Source organism: Triturus cristatus, chromosome 6 (genome assembly GCF_964204655.1).
Source record: "Triturus cristatus chromosome 6, aTriCri1.1, whole genome shotgun sequence".
Lineage (NCBI taxonomy): Eukaryota > Metazoa > Chordata > Amphibia > Caudata > Salamandridae > Triturus > Triturus cristatus.
Genome location: NC_140589.1, coordinates 938,321,226 through 938,341,331, shown reverse-complemented (window position 1 = coordinate 938,341,331; position 20,106 = coordinate 938,321,226). Strand labels below are relative to the sequence as shown.

General features: G+C 47.4%; 1 protein-coding gene across 6 annotated transcripts in view; it reads right to left on the bottom strand.

Moving 5' to 3' along the window:
* STXBP5 (syntaxin binding protein 5) overlaps positions 1 to 20,106 on the bottom strand; it is a 1,306,577-nt gene that overhangs the window by 847,743 nt on the left and 438,728 nt on the right. For all 6 annotated transcript variants that reach the window (XM_085611623.1, XM_085611620.1, XM_085611619.1 and 3 more), the window contains exon 5: positions 9,086 to 9,220. In XM_085611623.1, coding sequence (XP_085467749.1) covers positions 9,086 to 9,220 — 135 coding nt within the window. The remainder of the gene's footprint in view (positions 1 to 9,085; positions 9,221 to 20,106) is intronic.

The window sequence follows — 20,106 nt, the reverse complement described above, 5'->3', positions numbered from 1 at the left end:
TGATAAAGCATTAGACAAAGTTTGTTCAGATAAGCCTATCTTGTTATGCAGCTTCAAGACGCGACAGTTACACAAGGCACCAAGGTTGTTGATTCTTACCGAAGGACTCATTTGTGTGTTCTTCCCAAAGCTCTATTTACCTCTGGGAGTTCCTAGTCTGTGATTTTCCCTATATAAACCCATGTAACCATTGTTCAGATGGAAACCCATTCATGAATGATTGAATAAACTATCCATGGTTTGACTTTGCTCTCCTGTCGATTCCTCCTTACTTGATAAGAACCCGTGGCGAAGTGGTGATCCCTGCACCAGCAGGTTATTAATCTGCTCCACATCAGGACATCCTAAGGGACAGTTTAAGATTGGAAGGGGCTTCTTCCATCCCATGGCTACGGTATGTCCATGGTTTCATGCACAACTTTGTGTATTCAGAATATTATTCTGAGCTTATCACTATGTACACCCTTTCAAGAAAAGAGTTAAAAATAGAAAGTCCTATGTCATTAGATGTTGTTTTATTTTGCAGATTTTATTCTGAATGAAGGAAAATGTGGATTGTCACAATCTTAAAATCACTAGGGAATAGACAATGTCGTCCCGCGTTCATTGCTTTACAACTTTTGGAAAACGAACATATAGTCTGGAGGGTAGCCATGTTTTTAAAGAGTGTTTACAGGCACAGGAAAAGTATCATAATATAAATGTTTAACAAACCAAGAATTAAGGGCTAATGATCTAATTAAATGAATTTTATATTTAATCGTATGTTTTAAATTTTGTTTATCTTATTGTGTATCAAATTAGATTTTTATATGTGCTTTTATGATTGTGTAAAAAGCAATAGAATAAAGTGTATTTGAATTGAATTGCCACAGTACTGGAGGAGGTTTAACAGGCGGAAAAGCTCTAGAGTCCCTTCATAAATTCTTTGATGAGCTGATTAGACAATAGGGAAGGTTGATCTGAACATCTTCTACATGTAGAAATTGAAGCTAGATGAACCTTTATGGAAGAGAAGACCGTACTTGGATAGATGCAAGAGATAAGGCGTCACCTGCTCCGGAGATGAAAAAGGATGCAATGCTTGAGAGATACACCAAGCACACAATCTCTTCCATTTAGCTGTGTAACATTTCAGCGTGGAAGGAGCTCAAGATTAATGTAGTATCAAATAACACTCCTCGGAAAGCATTAACTCCCCAAATTCAGCGTTGTGAGGAGCCAAGCCGACAAATGAAGAGAGGGAATTTGTGAATGAACCACTTGGCCCCGGTTCATGCAGAGAAGATCCACCTTTGGAGGAAAGAGAATCGGAGCAAACTCTGATAGCCGATGCAGCTCGATGTACCAGAATTGTCTTGCCCATTCGGGAACAATGAGAATGAGCCGACATGGCTCTTGCTTCATTTTCTGAAGTACTCCAGGAATGAGTGGAAATGGAGGAAGGGCGTAGGTGAGCATCCCCGTCCAAGGAAACATGGAAGGCATCTCCCCACGATTTTAGATGAGGTTTCCTGCTTGCGAAAAGAGAACACTTTTTGGTGAGGAATGTAGCGAAAGATCTAATGTTAGATAACTCCAGGATTGGAAGACCACGTATAAGTGTTGGTCGCTGATCTCCCATTCGTGACATTGTTTGGAGACCCTGCTGAGAGAGTCGGCTTTCTCATTGTGGACACTTGGCACTTGGGCACCGCAAGAACATGTGGTTGGCAAGGAGCCATTCCCAGATCTGTTGAGCAAGAAGGGAAAGCGCTTGAGATCTTGTGCCACCTTGTTTTTCAAAGGTAAAACATTGTAGTATTGTCTGTTGTGACGAGTACTGACAAACCCTTGGTCCGAGGCAGGAAGGCTTCCAGACCCAGGAATACCGGCTTGAGTTCCAGAATGTTTATGTGGCACTCCGAGTCCTGTTTTGACCACTTGCCGTGCACCTGTAATTTTTTAAGGTGAGCTTACCTTCTGTCCATCGAAGCATCTGAGGTCATCACCAGCTGCGGCACAGTGTGAGTGAAAGAGACCTCGCCAAAGGTTTTCCTTGACCATCCACCAGGCCATTGTGGCTCTCATTTTTGCTGAATCGTGAACCTTTTCATTGAATGAACCTTGAGACTAAATCCACTGCACATCGAGCTGCCCCTGCAGCGGTCGCATGTGGAGACAGCAATTGGGGATTAGCGGGAATCAAGAGGACATCATCCCCAGCATGCACTTGTACTGTCTCACAGAAACTAACTTTTTTGTTGAAAGAAGCTTTCCTGTACCCTGAATAGGCAATATTCTCTCTTGAATGGGAAAGGCCTTGCCGAGATCTGTGTCGAGACGTGCACCCAAAAGAAATCAGTGATTTGGGTGGAATAATTAATGATTTTTTCCAGACTGATGCGAAGACCTAGAGACTGGAAGAGTTCCTGACAGGCTCTTGAGGAAATTTCTGCCGCTTGAAAAGTCAGAACTTTTTTGAGCCAATCGTCCAGGTAGGGAAACACCGGGTGACCTGAACGTCTTAAAAAGGCCGCTATTGGTGCCATGCACTTGGGAACACCCTGGGAGTGGGTTTCAAACACAAATGGAAGCACCACTTGGAATTAGTAATGGTGTCCTGCCACTTCGAACCTGAGAAATATTCAATGCTGTGAGTGGATGGGAATATGAAAATAGGCGTCAAGGAGATCAAGAAAAAACAGATAATTCCCTTTTTCCATGAGAAGAAGAATCTCCTGAAGAAAGAGCATCCTGAAAGATTGTTTTTTGATGAACTTGTTCAGCATTCTGAGGTCCATGACCTGTCCCCATTTTCCCGTTTTCTTTTTGATGAGGAACAACTAAGAATAAAACCAACGATTTTGTTAGCTGAGGGGTACTTCCTCTACGGCCTGCTTGAGAAGAAGTATCTCCTTTTTGAGATCCAGAAGGTGATGCAGCTGACCTTTCCGCGGTGGAACATTTGAAGGATGCTGAATGAATTCCAGGGTGTGGCCGTACTAGAAGATGTGTAGAACCCATTTGCCTGAAGAAATGGAGCTCCATTTCAGAAAGGATGTGGAGAAGACGGGATTGTGACTTGGGACTATGGTGGCAGGGGCCTGATGAACTTCATTGCATCCTATTGGAGTCCTTGGACTTTCAAGCAGATTGCTGCCTCTTGCATCCTGCCGGTGTCGAATAAGACTGAGCAGCATTGGATTGAAAAGACCGGTTGTATGGCTGGTAGATATTCTGCGGATATAGCAGGTACACTGCTAAAATTGCGGATGGGAAAAGAACTGCCCCTGCACTCTACTCCGAAAGGACTGAAAACTGAACTGATGTAGAATGCCTAAAGCCTTAGCTGTGTCTGTGTCCACTTTTATAGATTGTAGCATCTCATCTATGTGCTTATCAATCAAGCACTCTCCATCAAATGGCATGTCGAAAACACTAGCTTGAACCTCCGGATGAAAGGTGGTTGCCCTTAGGCATCCCTGGAGACGTAGAATGGCTGCTCCTGCCATTCGGTGAAATGCAGTAGATGAAACGTCCATGGAGATTTCATTGAGCTCCGAAGATGCTCTTTCTCCTTGCAACAAAATGCCTTTAGCCTCTTTCTTTTTATTGTCCGGGAGATAGTCCAACAAAGTAGAGATGTCTAACCACATCTGTCAGTCATATCTCCCTAGAATGGGCATGGAATTAGAGGCAATAATGGAGGAGGCCGCCAACGCAGAGAACCTCTTACTAATATTGTTGAGGCAGTGCCCCTCCTTGTCCGGTGGAGCTGTACACGAAGATGCTGGATTCTTGGCTCTTCTTTGCGCTGCCTGCATGATGAAAGAATCTGGCCTCAGATGACCAATGAGGCATGCGGGCAAGTTGTCAGGAGTCTTGTATTTTTTTTAATCTAGTTATGGAATTACAGCTGTAATAGAAGCAGGTGTTCTCCTTAGTTTCAGCCTTTCTTGCCATAGAAAAATCAACCTAAGGGATTGCCCTTACAGAATGTTGGGTGCCTGGTTTAAAAATCGTATAGGAAACATTCAGTTTGTTTAGCCGGCATTGGCAAGTCAAAGCGTTTGGAGGCACGCTCCAGAAGATCATGAAATCCCCCAATATCTGCAGGAGGGGAAAACGCAGAAGGAGGGATAAGAGATGGTGGCATGGGGGCTATACAGTCATCCCATTCATCAAGGGAGTCTGTGTCGGAGTGCATTCTGGATATCCTCCGTGATGACCATAGGAGGAGTGAGAACTTATTCCCTGGTGGATTTAGGAGTGCTTTGGCCAGGGACAACACTAGGAACCTCTTGAGGAGGCCAAGGCCTCTGAGGAGCATTTGCATCCAGGAAAGGTCTGTAATAATCGTTTATCATATGACGGGGATCTGATACTAGAGAAACTGTAACATTCACCGACTGCTCCCTAAAATGATGATGCTCCTCCTTCCTATCATCATAAGGGTAACAACTCCTGGAAGGAATCCCGCCACTGCACAGCAGAAGTATCTCTCTCCGCAAAAGAATATTCCCCTGCCAGGAAAGAAGATGGATCATTGTCCTCAATGTCCTCATCATCAAAATCTTGGCACTTGACCCTTAACTGTGATGGACTATATGCAGGGCCAAATAAACCTTCATCCTCTGAATCTTGGAAGTCCAAAAGGTGAGCAGGGAGCAAAGGGGAAATCTTGGAGAAATCCGGAATTTGCTTGGGCTGAAGGAGGCTAATTTTTCTCCATAACAGGCTCGACGGTGCTGTCGCCGATGTAATCATCTGCGACACCATCGACGGTGCGTAGGCGGTCTTTGTCTGTGGGGCTGTCGCATTCAGAATAGTCGACAGACCGGTGGCTGGCGGTGAAATTCTCGTTGACGAAGGCCTCGTTGACAATGACGTCGTAGTTACCATCTACAGTGATCCTACCAACGCTGCAACCGTCGGTGTCTAGACTGGCGGTCGTAGTAGCCGTAACCGACGAGGCTGTTGACGGTGCAGAAACCTCAGATTTGCTTGAGGAGGCTGGAATCTTCTACAATGAGGCAGTCGACACACAAGAAGACTGGTCCCTGACAGGAGTCAGAGAAACAGAGGCTGGAGCTGAAGGAGACTTTGAAGCCTCTGCCCGAGGTTTTTTGTGGTGTTTCACCTCACATTGGTCCTGGGACTTGGATCTCTTAGATTCCCCATGATGGGAAGAGGAACTGTCCTCTTTTCTTTTGCTTGAGGGGGAATGGGCCTTTTCCTCAGGTTCAGACTCCGAGTCTGAAGCAGCCTTCCTATTCTGAAGCCAGAGTAGTAGCCTACCCTCTCTGTCCTTGAGGGTTTTAGCTGAAAAAGTGTGACAATATTTGCATTCCCTGGGTTTGTGGTCAGGGTAGAGGCAAAATAGGCACTGTTTGTGGGTGTCTTCAGAGAACAGCCTACACTTCCCACAGGACTTAGAGGGCCTAAACACCCCTTTTTATGTCTCGCCTTGGCAGCCCATGCACTGGATGTGCTGTCTCAGCAAGACATAAAGTAATATGTATGTTGGGTGAAACTCCGTGTAATTTGTCAAACAGCTTGTGATTCGTTTAACTGTGGCATTGCTGTTTTTATCTTGCTTTCTGATGGCTGTTGATCCGATACGTAACTTCTGTGTAGTACGGAAGCAACATCGACCAACTACAGTAAACTTACACTGCAGCGCGGTATCTTTCAATGTAAGCACTACTTTGTTGTTTTTTGAGTCTCGCATAGGCAGCGCATGCGCGCACCGCTGAATGTCTATGTGCCTCAAACCGCAGCCCCTGGGCCCTCCGTTACTGTCCTGTCCGCAGCGCTCGTGTCTGGCCTGCCTGCGGCAGTACCTGCGCACTGAGATCACCGAGAGCCGTGTGGACATCTGCTGCCGCGAGTGCGCTGAGCGCCTGCAGCCCCCACCACATCCGAGCCACGTCCGTTACCGCCCTGTCCGCACCGCTCGCAATGCTTCCCCCTCCCGCTGTCCGTGCTCTCTCAACCCTCTCTCCCTTGCACTCCCGCTGTCGGTGCCTTCTCAATGCGCAGGTACTGCCGCAGGCAGGCCAGACACGAGAGCTGCTTGATCCGCGTTCACCCCCACCCGCAGCAGCAGGAGGATCGCGATGTGGGTGCACTACGGATTGCAAATGCTTGTTTTCGTTTCGCGTCCCCACCTTGCCTTTACGAACCAGTGATTCTGTGCACTAAAGATTTGCCCCAATCACGGTTTCACTCCCCTACTAATCTCTACCCTTTTCCGTTCCTCAAGCATGAAAATGCAGGCAGGCTTTGAAGCCGTTGCTGCGATGGCCAATAACCTCTGGGATCCCAGAAGGCTCCGTACGGCTTTTGAAATCATTTCATGCCATGAAACATGAAATTGCATTGCAAATGCTTGTTTTAGCTGTATCTTGCTAGTGACCAAAAGACATTTGTGAAGTGTGCCTGAAAGTCCCGCATACAGGAAGTGTTTTTGACGGCAGAACTCTCCTATCTGACCTGCTGGCAAACCTCCCACTTTGACCCACAGATGCGCATGGAGTTTGAGGGTGAACCCGTTCCAGTAAGTAGGCACATTTAAGCTGATTAACGAGTGCTAGCGATGGTATCTGTCGTGGATCTGCCTGCACCCTGATTATTTTTGCACCTTTCGAAAGCTACCCACTTCTTACCCTCAACAGAGCTGTGTGTTCCGCTTCCCAGCATCCCAGGGTCACCGTCACAGCTCAGTTTTCCAGCATTTCAACTCCTGAACTTCAATACCGCATTTTCCCAGTGGTGGTCTTCTGACGGCATTATTGTAAACTGAATGAGGTGCTCTTTCCTATAAGGGGTCAATGTACACAAACGAGATGATCCTGCAGATGGCGTAACTTTTAATGTTTGAGTTGCCATCATTAAAGTTCTGTGAAATTTGATTGTTTTAGAAGAAAAAAAAGAATCACAAACAAGCACCCATGTGCTTATCCAATAGATGAAGGGAAACTGTGTGTTCCCCACTTCCATTACGTACTGAACCACAAAGTGTTTGCATTTGCAGAAAACATTTTGGAAATAGTGCTATTTGGGGAGGCAAAGGCCTATACACTGCCCCCTAGCTTCTTTCACAATATATGCCTTTCCGAACCAGTGATTCTGCATACTCAAGATTTGCCCCAATCACGGTATCACTCCCCTACTAATCTCTACCCTTTTCAGCTCCTCAAGTATTAAAAAATGCAGGCAGGCTTTGACACTTCCATGCCCCACAGGCCTCCTCCCATTGGTGACCTCTGTCCATTCAGTGAAAGACTTTGCCTTAGACCACTATGTGTTAACGGATCGGGGAAGATGTATTGTATGGGGGTAGTCAAACCAATCAAATGATTTGCTTGCTACACACAACAGCTAACCATCCGTCCTACTTTTAAGTAAGGTTTGCACCTGCCCTTGTCACTGGACTGTCACTGCTTTGCAGCCATGCATAAAAGTCGCAAAACATGCTTTATGTTTTAATACGGTGGCCCACAACCAACGATAAGCAGCTGGTGGGCTCTACACTCACCATAACTTTGTTATATTGGTGATATGAGTACCCTCACTGGTTGTTATATGGGTGATATGAGTACCCGTGCTGGTAACACAAACTTATTTACAAACTTATTTTCCTGCATGCGACTACTTTCTTGCCTTTGAATTTTACGTGGGCGTGTTTATTAACTCTTTAATGAGTCTGTGTGCGTGTCTGCCTGTGTGTGGGTCTGTTTGTATGCTTGTGTGTGTGCCTGTGTCTGCTTGTGTGTGACATTTGCAGTCCAATAGGTCTTGCATTTGCAAGAGGTTCAGCAATTGCCATTGTAAATGACAATGCCTTTTATTTATATGTTGGATTTTAAAACATAAATAAAAGGCAATTGTCATTTACAATGCCAATAGCTTAAACTCTCACAAATGTGAGACCAATTGCATTGCAAATGCTTGTTTAGGCTCTGGCATCTCCACACGAAGGAAAGGCAAAAATATAAAGAAGCAGATGTTGGGACTGGAGGTCAAAAGCTGAAGATAGAATACTGTAACTGAGCAGAGCTCGTAGAGACTCCCTATCACACAATGAGCTGTAAGAAATCTGAGGTATTGTGGCTCTGTAGGGGAAGGGAACTCTGATGTCTCTGCTGTGATGAAGTGAACTCTGAATGTTCTAAAATAAGGTTGAAAGGTTACTTAAGTGAGTTTTCTATTCTATGGAGGTCTATGGTGATATTTTAATACTGCTGTTTCTACTGTTACCTTGGGACTCCCACCATGACGACTGGGAAGAGTCAAACATGTGAATCTATAAAAGATACAATACTGGAAAATCTAAAACTCTGCATTATTGCCAAATAGGAAGAAAACAAGCCTTAGCAAAGTTAATATCTGGCCATGTCAAGTTGCTGCGATGGTGTATCAGTTATTATTTCTTTTAAATACGGAGGTGGGGGGGGGGGTGGGGGGGGAATCACCTAACGTTGGAGGAAGGGAGCAAGTGGATACTGGGAAGATGGTAAATGGCTCCTGGGAGTCTCCTGCTTGGGTCTTCAATCTGCATGCTATGCCTGCGCCATTACTTCAAAAAACAATAAAAAGTTACTTTAAATAAATGTTAAATACAAAAATACGCCACATATAATTTTATGAGTAGTTGTGCATCCTAGAATGCTGGTCTACTGTGATGAAGTGAACTCTGAATGTTCTAAAATAAGGTTGAAAGGTTACTTAAGTGAGTTTTCTATTCTATGGAGGTCTATGGTGATATTTTAATACTGCTGTTTCTACTGTTACCTTGGGACTCCCACCATGACGACTGGGAAGAGTCAAACATGTGAATCTATAAAAGATACAATACTGGAAAATCTAAAACTCTGCATTATTGCCAAATACATTATTGTGCGACACCTGTTTTGTGATACCTTATGTCCGTAAAAACTGAGAGACTCACATTTTTAATGATTTGGAATTGTGTAAAGCATAATTGTACTGTGAGCTGATACACTGTTCCTTGATTTGATGTATTTGACAGCATAAAGGCATTAATGTATTGTCAATGTCAATGTTTACAGTACCACATATAACATCTAAACCAACTTACAGTTCAATGGCTTTATTCCACATGATGACATAGCCTGAGAGTGTGAAGGACTCCACGTTGACAATGTGTATGTTTCCTTTTTCTGTGCCCACATAGAGCCATTTACTTTGAAAAGGCAGATGGCAAAATGTTATCCTGCAAAACAAAAGGTATTCATTCAACTACATTGTTACATTTCAGTTTAAATCCAACAAGCATCATCATTCTCTAACCAAGGGATACTCCAGACCCACCAAAGATTATTCAAGGCATCATAAAATACCTTAACATTGACTGGTAATAATATATCAGATAAAATACAACCTTGCCATACATCATAAGGATATCGCAAGTCACAGAGGAGTTCCACAATGATATAATAAGAACAAAGCCGAAGGCACAGTTGCTCTGTAAGGACACTGAACTCCAAGAGGACTTGCAATATCCTATTAATATATGGCACAGGGTATTTTATTCTAGTGCTTAATTTGTAAAAAAAATATTGAGTGCCAGGGCCCAAGGCATTACTCACTGGTCCACTGGAGTTGGCGCAACCCAAGTCACTTTTTTAAAATAGGTTTAAGTTGAATTTTTATACTTTGCTTAAAGCTATATTAAATAGTGTAATGCTCCACTAATGGAGTTGCTTAAAAATACATACACAGTGCCGCCATGTGGTGGTTCCTCATAAATAAGTGCCAGTGTTTACAAATAAGTGGTGGTACTGAGCACCAGAAAAAACCGGCACAAATTAAGCACGGTCTTATTCCTTGTAATAGTCACAACAACCTCACTTATCCCGCAAACTACTTGCTTCCTTGGTGTCTTGCACAATCATATAAAAGACATAGAAAGGTTGCTGTCATGAGAAATAAAGCACATCTGTAACGTCAACTTAAACACACCAGAAAGCAGATTGTAACTTGTTGAAAACAACATATTAGAATTAGTTTAATGTCAATACGATTAACAAGAGGGTGTAGCTCAAAATGAGTAGCCGAATAGATTTTTTTTTCTTTCCTTCTAATCAATTTTAGCATGCAAAAAATAAACATGTTGCCCTACATCTTTTCTTTGTGCTAAAATAACTATTTATTTTAGAAAAACAGATAAGAAAAAAAATTGTGTAAACTGCAGCTTAAATGATGCTCAGTTCCCTACCTTTCATCTTGGATGCTGGGTCTAGCTACCAGCATTATGAGGTCAAATTCAACAGTAATAAGTTATTACAGTTGTGGAGGTATGTCCTTTCTTTATAGGAACTTAGAGACATAATACCTCAGCTGTAATAATAAAATCTGAGATAAGTATTTATACTCGGATAACAGTCTTCCATACTATTATAAAAACCTAATGCAGCATAATAAAGGACGTTTGATGGCAAATAGATTAAAACTGAGAGTTGGAAGAAAAGGCAGGAATGAATTAAGGGAGACGATTTCGAATATGACCTATTGTAGCAGCCCACGTCAGGAAAGGACTAAAAAAGTGAGACATTAGGAGAGGAGAAATTGGAGGAGACCAGGGGTGAAGTGTAATTAAAATAAGGGGAATAGGATGAGCAATGAAATGTGTACTTTTGTTTTGTGGGGGATGGAAGAGTCACAAGAACTGAAGGAGTCAGGAAGGCAGTAAACAAAATTAAGATAAAACACTGTAAAACGGACATTTGACACAGGAATCCAAGCACAATTAGAACCCAAAATAAGGCGTAGGAAGAAAACAAGCCTTAGCAAAGTTAATATCTGGCCATGACAAGTTGCTGCGATGGTGTATCAGTTATTATTTCTTTTAAATACGGAGGTGGGGGGGGGGAAATCACCTAACGTTGGAGGAAGGGAGCAAGTGGATACTGGGAAGATGGTAAATGGCTCCTGGGAGTCTCCTGCTTGGGTCTTCAATCTGCATGCTATGCCTGCGCCATTACTTCAAAAAACAATAAAAAGTTACTTTAAATAAATGTTAAATACAAAAATACGCCACATATAATTTTATGAGTAGTTGTGCATCCTAGAATGCTGGTCTACTTAAAACATCTATAATAACCTTTTAATGCAAATCACCGGTGAAATGAATCTGTCTTTGAACTTTTTCTGTATACTGGAAAAACCTGAAGACAGTTTCACCACACAAGGATCACTGAAGTGCACTTGTTTTTTAGGCGGATGCGCACATGTGATCAGGTCAATTACCTCACTCACAATGGCTTAGCAGCCTTATCCACTCACTACCCCATGCACTATGCTGGGGTGGTTGGGAGAGGAGCGAAGCAAAAAGTGAATGACAGCAAAAAGTGAATGACAGCTTAAGAGACAAATAGATGAGGATATCTAAAGTCCTATATATATATATATATATATATATATATATATATATATATATATATATATGTGTGTGTGTGTTATTCATGATATTTTGAGGCTTGCAAAACAGTTGAAACCGTTCCTATACCAGACCTAAAAAAATAAAGCCTTTTGAGAATTGTAATTAAGTGAGCAACTACATGCCATCTCTTATATTAAGCGCAGATTAAATAATGCATGAAAGATAAGAGGGCTGGTGTCAAGTGGGCCAGAATGCCCCCACCCCAACCCGATGTGAAGCAACAGAAAGGAGGAGAAATCCCCTCCGCCAATTTTAGCCATTTTCATTGAAATCCAATGAGGTCGATTCCACCTTCTAAAAATGAAAGTATTTCTTATTTTACTAAGCTTTCAATATACCGTTAAGTCACTGCAGCAAAAAAGAAAACTTGCAACTAACTATATCAAGAGAAGGCCTACATGAGAATCCTTATCAAAAAAACAGAACGGGAAAAACACGACTACTACTTGTGTCCGGTTAGTTAGGACAGCGAGGAAGGTGGGCATATTGTAATTGTTTTTACAGTGGAACAGAGCAGCAGCTGTGAAAAGCTATGCTCCCTTTGCAAGCAATAAATTGTGTTTTCACTCTGGGAGAATTATATCTGTGGAATTAGAAAATATGATGCATTTTTCCTTTGTGATGTTTTTCGTTTAAAAAATGTTTTTGTACTAAAATCCTTCTATGCATGTACAATACTTTTCATTTTATCTGGCAACTTGTGAATATGGAAAGTAAAATCAACTTCTTCATCTAAATGTGAAAACGTAAATTCTTTTAAACCGCACTTGATATCAGCAGACGGTTGTGTGCTACTCCCTTTGGAGAAAAAGGAGGTGGGTGCAGGCAGTTGGTCTCATAGATGTCGCTCCACTCCTTAGATTGTTTTTTCCCGAGGAATGCCAATATATAGCTTTTATTGATTTCTCCACGGCGTTTGACAAAGTGGACCACCAGACGCTGTGGAGAAAACTTGACCTCCTCGGCATACCATATCATCTTTTGGGTCTGGTTATGGAATTGCATACAGACACCTTGTGCCAGGTCCTTATGGGAGGTTCGCAGGGGTTATCATGTAAAATTAGAACGCATAATGGGCTCAAGCAGGGTTGCCTGTTAGCACCACTTTTATTATCTTTGTATATTGCTGATCTCCCCGGCACTCTGAATTCTGTAAAGGGGGATGCCCCCAAAGTTGGTAGAATGCCCGTCGGCTCTCTATTATATGCAGATGATGTTGCAATATTCGATCTGGCCTGCAACGTCGGCTGGATGCCCTAAATAAATATGCAGAGTCTCACTTCTTGAAAATTAATATCGCAAAAAGCAAGATTTTTGTTTTTCGTAAGAAGGGGCTTAGAATAAGGAGATGTCTGAGATGGATGCTTGGTTATAAAAAACTGGAATCGGTTGACTCGTACCTATAGCTAGGGAAGGTTTTTTCCAAAACTGGCCGAGATTTGAAGCATATTAAACACTGTGCTAGTAAAGCTGTCTCCCAAGCAAGTGTATTAAATAGATTCTATAAAACTTGCGGGGGACGCCATTTTGGCCATGTTTTATCGGTTTTTAAGGTCAAAATCCCTACCTCGTTAATATATGCTGCCGAGGTGTTGGACATGAATTATTGGCTCTCTTTTGATAAGGCGGAAGGACAAATCCTGCATCAAATTTGCAATTTAAACTCTTTGGTATCTTCACATGTACTGCGCCTTGAATTTGGATTAGTCTCGTCCTTCACCTTATCCCTGGCAGCGGTTCTTAGGTGGGGTAACTCCCTCTTTTTGGGGGAGGAGGGTAAACTTAGGGCTGCCCTGAGAATAGAAATTTTTGACATGCTAAAGGAACAATCAACATTTTTTAGGTCTATTGTATGTGCAAATGATACATTTGGTCTTAGTTTGAACTCCGCTTCGGCTATGTCTAAATCTGTATTGAAACAACTTTTGAAGAAGTAGAGATTCCCTATCAATTTGGCGAGAGACGCGGCCTTAAGCCAGTCCAGGTCCAGTAATGAGGCGGTCAGAGGGAGTGCTTTGGGGAATAAACCACAACCTTATTTAAGTTGGAATATCCCTCACAGGATTAGAAGGCGGATACACCTACTGAGATTCAATTTGCTGCCTCTAAGAGATGCCACTGGTATCTGGGATAAAACACCTAGAGAAAAGAAAATTTGTGAATTGTGCCAGCTGCAAATCCAAGATCTAGATCATGTTTTATGTGTATGCTCAAAGTTGCAAAGTGCCAGGCAAGTGTTCTTAAAGCCAGTTTTAATCAAATTTAATATTCACTCTGCCCAGGAGGCACGATCTTTGGTTTTGTCCCCTCCGAATGAAATGGTTTGTTTTGAGATACATCAATTTTTTAAAACATTTCTGCCTATTTATTAGGAAATTTTCTTTTAACAGTAACTCTATGGTCATTTGATTGCTTCATGTATTTATAGCACTATTTGCACAACTTTCAGTATGTTTTTTTTTTTTTTTTTTGAAACCGTTTATTGCACGATGAAAAAATTACAGGCATGGGCCTACAACCATCCGGCCGGCCGCTAGAGTAGCAAAAGGCATATAACGTACATACAGTAAGAGTCTCTTGGCGGAGCAGATTGGCAAATCAGGTGATATCAATAGCGTAGGCCGCATAATTCCTAGCCCACTATACGGTTTCCTTTTGTCAAACAGAACAACACAAAAAAACCACACCCGCAAGGCAACCCTCGATCCAAGTAACAGTACGTGCTCCGTAAATGGGGGATCCTAACCAGCAGCAAAACTCTGAAAAGGGGAATGGGAGTATAGCAGGGACTGGGGAGCCACATGCCTACGGCTGAGGGAGGGGGTCAGCTAAGGAGATGGGGCTGGCGAGGCTGCCGGTAGCAGCGGCGGCTCGCAAATACCCCCACGGTAGGCGTTCCAGGGGCCCCAGATTTTCACCCACGCCCCAGGCTTACCCCTCGCCACATACACTACTTTTTCGCGAAACATACACCAATCCATATGTTCTTTCCAGGCCAACACCGCCGGGGGCCTCTGGGATCCCCACAATTGGGCAATGTCACGCTTCGCTATCATGTATCCCAGAGTCACCCACCGCGTCTGCTGGGCCGAATAATCATTTGGTTCCCACACATTCAGCAAGCATCTCCTCGCTTCAGGCAGCAGTGCGACACGCGTAACCACACGCAAAACCTCATGCACACCACGCCAGAATCGCTCCACTTTCGGGCACTCCCACAGTATATGCATGAAAGTTGCCAGAGCACCACAGCCGCGCCTACACAATCCGTCACCAGCAAAGCCCATACGTAGAAGCCTCGGCCCCGTGACGTAAACCCGGTGAAGGATCTTAAGCTGGACGAAGCGAAGGCGAGCTGGGATGGCCACCTCCTTCGGAGAGGCCACCGCGGAGATCCAGTCCTCGTCGTCCAGCTCCAGCCCATCGGCAACCCAGGCCTCGCGGAGGCCAGTCAGCAGGCACGATCTGTCATTGATCAGTTTTTTATATATAAGGGAGATCGTGCTGTCTGGTACATGGCCATCCAGCACCCTGTCCTCTAGGGGGGAAGACTCCGGAATGGACGCAACATCCGGGAAGACGGAGGCCAGCGCGTGGCGGACTTGTAGGTACCGAAAGTACTCTCTGCCTTGCAGCTGAAACTCCGTCTGCAGCGTCTCAAAAGTCTTGAAACCCCCCCTCGTCCAGAGATCTCCCACCGTGCTGATTCCGATCGTGTCCCACTTCTCGAAGCCCTTCGATGTCCACAGGGAGCCCAACCTCTCAGACGCATATAGCGGTGACGCCCGGGTCAAACGGTCCTTCCACCCCATAGCTGCATTAGCCGCGTGCCATACACGCACCATGACACGCGTCGGTCCCGTCAGACGGGAGTCGGGCGTGCCAGAGTAGAGCGCTCGACTATAATCGCCACCGGGCAGGAGCATCCTGTCCATTTCAAATGCCGGGTTCAAGGCGGGCCCGTAAAGGCCATGATTGATTGCAGCTAGCTGGGAGGCCCAATAATACCGTTTAATGTCCGGGAGGGCGACCCCCCCATCATACCACGGGAGCGTCAATTTAGCCAGAGCAATACGCGGCCTCCCGTCCCAGAACAGGCGCCGCTGCAGGCCCTCCACCTCGCGGAAGTAGCGCGCTGGTACCAAGTCCATGGTGTTCTGGAGGGCGTACAGAAAGCGCGGCAAGGACATCATCTTAAACAAGGCCGCTCGGCCAAGTGGCGAGAGCGGAAGACGCCGCCAACGCGCGACATCCTCTCGCAAGCGCTGGAGGGGGGGCAACAAGTTCCGCTCATAGCGGGCCTCCGGGTCTAGAGTGATATATATACCCAGGTACCGGAACCCCTGGGAGGCAATCTGGATCGGGCAGTCACGCGGCAGGGCCGGAGCCTCCCCGGAAAGCACATATACGCAGGATTTCGCCCAGTTGATGACAAGGCCTGAGTTACGCCCGAAGGAGCGCAAAACATCAACCAGGACAATCAGCGATTTGCGCGGGGAGGCGAGATACAAAAGGATATCGTCAGCGTAGAGGGACACGCGGTCCTCATACTCAGGGGTCCAGCGGAGACCACGGATAGAAGGGTGCCACCGTAGCCACTCCGCCAAGGGCTCCAAGGCCAGTGCAAACAGGAGCGGTGACAAGGGGCAACCCTGGCGCGTGCCCCGCCCCAGCTCGAATGGGGCCGAGACTCGCCCATTCACCACCACCTGCGCCAATGGGCTCGAATACAACAATTTGACCCAGCTAATGAACCCCGGGCCAAATCCGAATTTCGCCAGCATCGCCCAGATGTATGGCCATTCAAGCGTGTCAAACGCCATGGTGGCGTCTAAGGACGCCAAGATGGCCGGCTCCCGCACAAACGGGACACGCGCGAGCACCCCGTGCAAGCGTCGCAGATTAAGAGCCGTGTTGCGATGGGGTATAAATCCAGATTGGTCTTGGTGGACCAAGTCGCCCACCACACCGACCAACCGGTTGGCCAACACCTTGGCGAGGATTTTGGGTTCCGCGTTCAAGAGCGAAATTGGCCTGTAGGATGTGACCCGCTCACGGGGTCTCCCCTCCTTGTGTATCACCACGATCGTGGCCAGACGCTGGTCCGGCGGGAGGGAACCCTGCGAGTGGGCCGCCAGAAACATCGCGCGCAGGTGGGGCGCTAGTACATCCGGGCGCAGCTTGTAAAGCTCGATGGGGAGACCATTAGGGCCCATGGCCTTGCCGGACGCGACCGAGCGAATAGCCAGGGCAATTTCGTCCGAGGTGGGAGGAGCGTCCAGCGAATCCCTGTCCTCCACCGAAAGGGAGGGCAGCGCTATGTCCCGAAGCAGGGAATGGGAATCTTCCTCCGAGCAGGGGGAAACCGGGGAGTACACCTCGCGGAAGTAATCCGCGAAGCAGGAGACGATGGCTTCCGGCTCGGTGGCACGCGTACCATCCATCCTCTCAATCAAAGGAACCACACGACTCGCTCTCTCCCTCTTATCCAACCACGCAATCAATTTACCCGCCTTATCGCCCACATCATACAATCGTCCCTGTTGCTCTCTACTGAGGCCCCTGGCCGCCTCCGTGACGAGGGCTCTATAGGCCGCCTGCTTGAGGTGTAAAACATGCAACTTGGCATCCGTTACCCCGCTCCCCAGGTCACCCTCCAGTTCCACAATCTCGGCCTCCACCCGGGTCACCTCCTCCCGCTCACGCCTCCGGGCATGGGAGATAAAGGAGAGGGCCTCCCCTCTGAGGACTACCTTAAAGGCCTCCCACAGGGAGATGGCCGATGGAACAGACCCCACATTCTCGTCAAAATATCGCTGTAAGGATTTGATCAAGTCGGCACGAATAGTGGGGTCTCGCAAGTACCATGCATTGATTGGGGCCACCCTGCCCTCCCCCCTCGGGAAGACATCAAAATGTAACAGTAATGGGGAGTGATCCGAAATACCCCGCGCCAGATGGCACACCTCTCCTACCCTTCCAGCGTGAGCCGCCGGGACCAGGATGTAGTCAAGTCGCGAGAGGCTACCATGGGCACCCGAGTGGAAAGTGTATTGCAGCTGCGTAGGGTGCTTTAGTCGCCAGCAATCCACCAGGCCCAGTGTGTCTAATAGGCCAGGCAGCCACGCCTGCGCCCGGGGGAGGTCCCTAGGGGGGTGACGATCCATAGACCCAGAAACTACCGCATTGAAGTCCCCCCCAACCACCAGCAGGCCACCCGGGAGGTCCAGGAGGAGGCGCCCCAGGTCCGCAAATGTAGTAGCTTGTAACCCAGGCGGGACGTACACTGACATAAAAACCATCACTCTACCCTCCATTCTACCCACCAGGACAGTGTAGCGTCCCCTTTCGTCATGGCGCACCTCATCAATCTCCAGCGGGAGCGAGTTCTTGATCATGATACCAACCCCCCGCGACCCCGAAGTGAAGCCCGAGTGGGCCACCAAACGATAGCCTCGCCGATTCATGGCATGGAAGGAGTTACCTATAAGGTGTGTCTCCTGCAAGAAGACAACATCTGGCGATATACGTTTCAGGAACTGCAGGACCACACCACGCTTAATCCGATCCCCCAGGCCGTTAACATTCCAGGATAACACAGCCAAGTCCCTACCCCCCATCATACGTAGAAGCAATCAGTCGTCCCCCACAGAGCATTTCGAGAACAACAATACAGTAAAGGGTTTGCCTTGCGGTGCGAACAAACAACACACCCCCCCCGCCCCCCCATCCCAACAGAACTCCCCCCTCCCTGCACCCCTGCATGAGCCCAGTCAGCCCCCCCAAAGTGCAGTGTGCCTGTCGCCCCATAGAGAAAGACTAACTAGTACCCCAGAGGAGGAGGGAAGCCCCCAACAGACCCCGTACGACCTCCATAGGAGGGGAACATACACAATCGAGAAATGGTAAAGAAGTATTGTCCCGAGCAGGGCCTATTATTCACCCCTCAATTCTGATCCGGCAGGCCCTCCCCACCGCCCGCACCCCCCCCACCCCCCTGGCCCCGATCATCAGGCAGAGTGTCCAACCAGTCCCCCGCCGCCTCGGGGCGATCAAAGAAGTGCGTGCGACCGTCCACCTCCACCCTTAGCTTAGCTGGAAAGAGCATTGAGTACTTTAGGTTCAGGTCCCGCAGACGACGTTTAACACCGAGAAAACTCAGTCTCTGCTTTTGGACCGCCGGAGTAAAGTCTGGGTAGAAACGCACATCCATGTTGTCAAGCTTGACCGGTCCCTGTTGCCTGGAGGTCTGCAGGATAGCGTCCCTGTCCCGAAAGTTGAAAACCCGGGCAATGAGAGGCCGCGGCGGGGCACCGGCCTTCGGCCTGCCCCCAGGGACTCGGTGAGCACGCTCCACCGCAAAAAGCTTACTCAGGCCCCAGGGCTGCAGATGGGTAAGGATTAGATCTTCCACAAAAAGGTCGGCGGCCTCCGCCTCTCGTCCCTCCGGCACCCCCACAATGCGAACATTGTTCCTCCTGGCCCGACCCTCGGAATCCTCCAGTCGCCGGTCCATCAGGGCGCTCGCCTGGCCAAGCCGGCGCACCTCCTTTTGGAGGGCTGCCACGTCTGTCTCGAGGCCCGTTGTAGTGTGGGTCAGGGAATCGACCCGGTCATTCGTCTTAGACAGGTCGGCCCTCACCAGGCTCACATCCACAAGGACCGAGTCTATTTTTTGCGCTAGGGTGTCGAAGCGCTGGTCCACCGAGGCCTTCATCTCCGCGATGGCGCCCATGACGTCCCGGAGGGTCAGGTCCACCGGCTGGGCAGGCGTCTCCGTCAGGCCCGCCGGGGACGTGCGCGATGTCTCCGGGGATCCCTTCTGGAGAGTGTAGCGGTCCATACTGTTGGTTTGGTGCGCCGGGCCACGGCGGGTCGTCTTCACCTTCGCCCGGTCGCCATCTTGTTTGGTGGACATGCTTGCTCTCCCACCGTCGTGCCAATCTCCTCAAAAGGGCCGATAGACCCGTTCACAGGGTCCGGGGGGGGGAGGGCGACCACCGCACCGCAGGACGATCCACAGCTGGCGGGTCAGCCGGGCACCTGGACAAGACCACACCACCGCACCCCGCTTCGCGACTCTACCTCGCTGGAGGCGAGGAGAGCGCAAAAGTGAAAGTGAAAGCGCGGGGTACGCGAGTCGCCCAGCCGTGCCCGCCGCTGTTGTTCACTTTGTCCCCGGATCGCCCCACTACTCCAATCCGGGGGGCCAGCGCGGGGAAGGCCGCAACCTTCGATCGGTGCTCCCGCCGGTGTTCGGGGTCCGATTCGAACACGGAAAACAGGTGGCGCCTCAGCTCGGGTTCACCGACACAGTCCCCTCAAAAAGAACAGGATATAGCCAGGATTAATTCAGGAGGTCGCGGAGGTCCTCGGGAGCCTCGCACCTACGCGGCCATCTTGGTTGCGCGCTAGGCTCCTCCTCAACTTTCAGTATGTTTGATACAATAATTTTTAACAGCAATGTATAAGGAAGAATTTTGTATTGTATGTAAAGTTTGTCTTTTTTTTTTTTTTTATCGGATGGTGTGTTTATGTGGACCTCCGTAGGAGTTCCATAACAAAATTGGAATTGGAAATTCCTTAGATTCATGACTAACTGCACTTAATAGCAGGTCCTTGTACGTATATAGTGCGATCTTTAACCCATCTTGTGT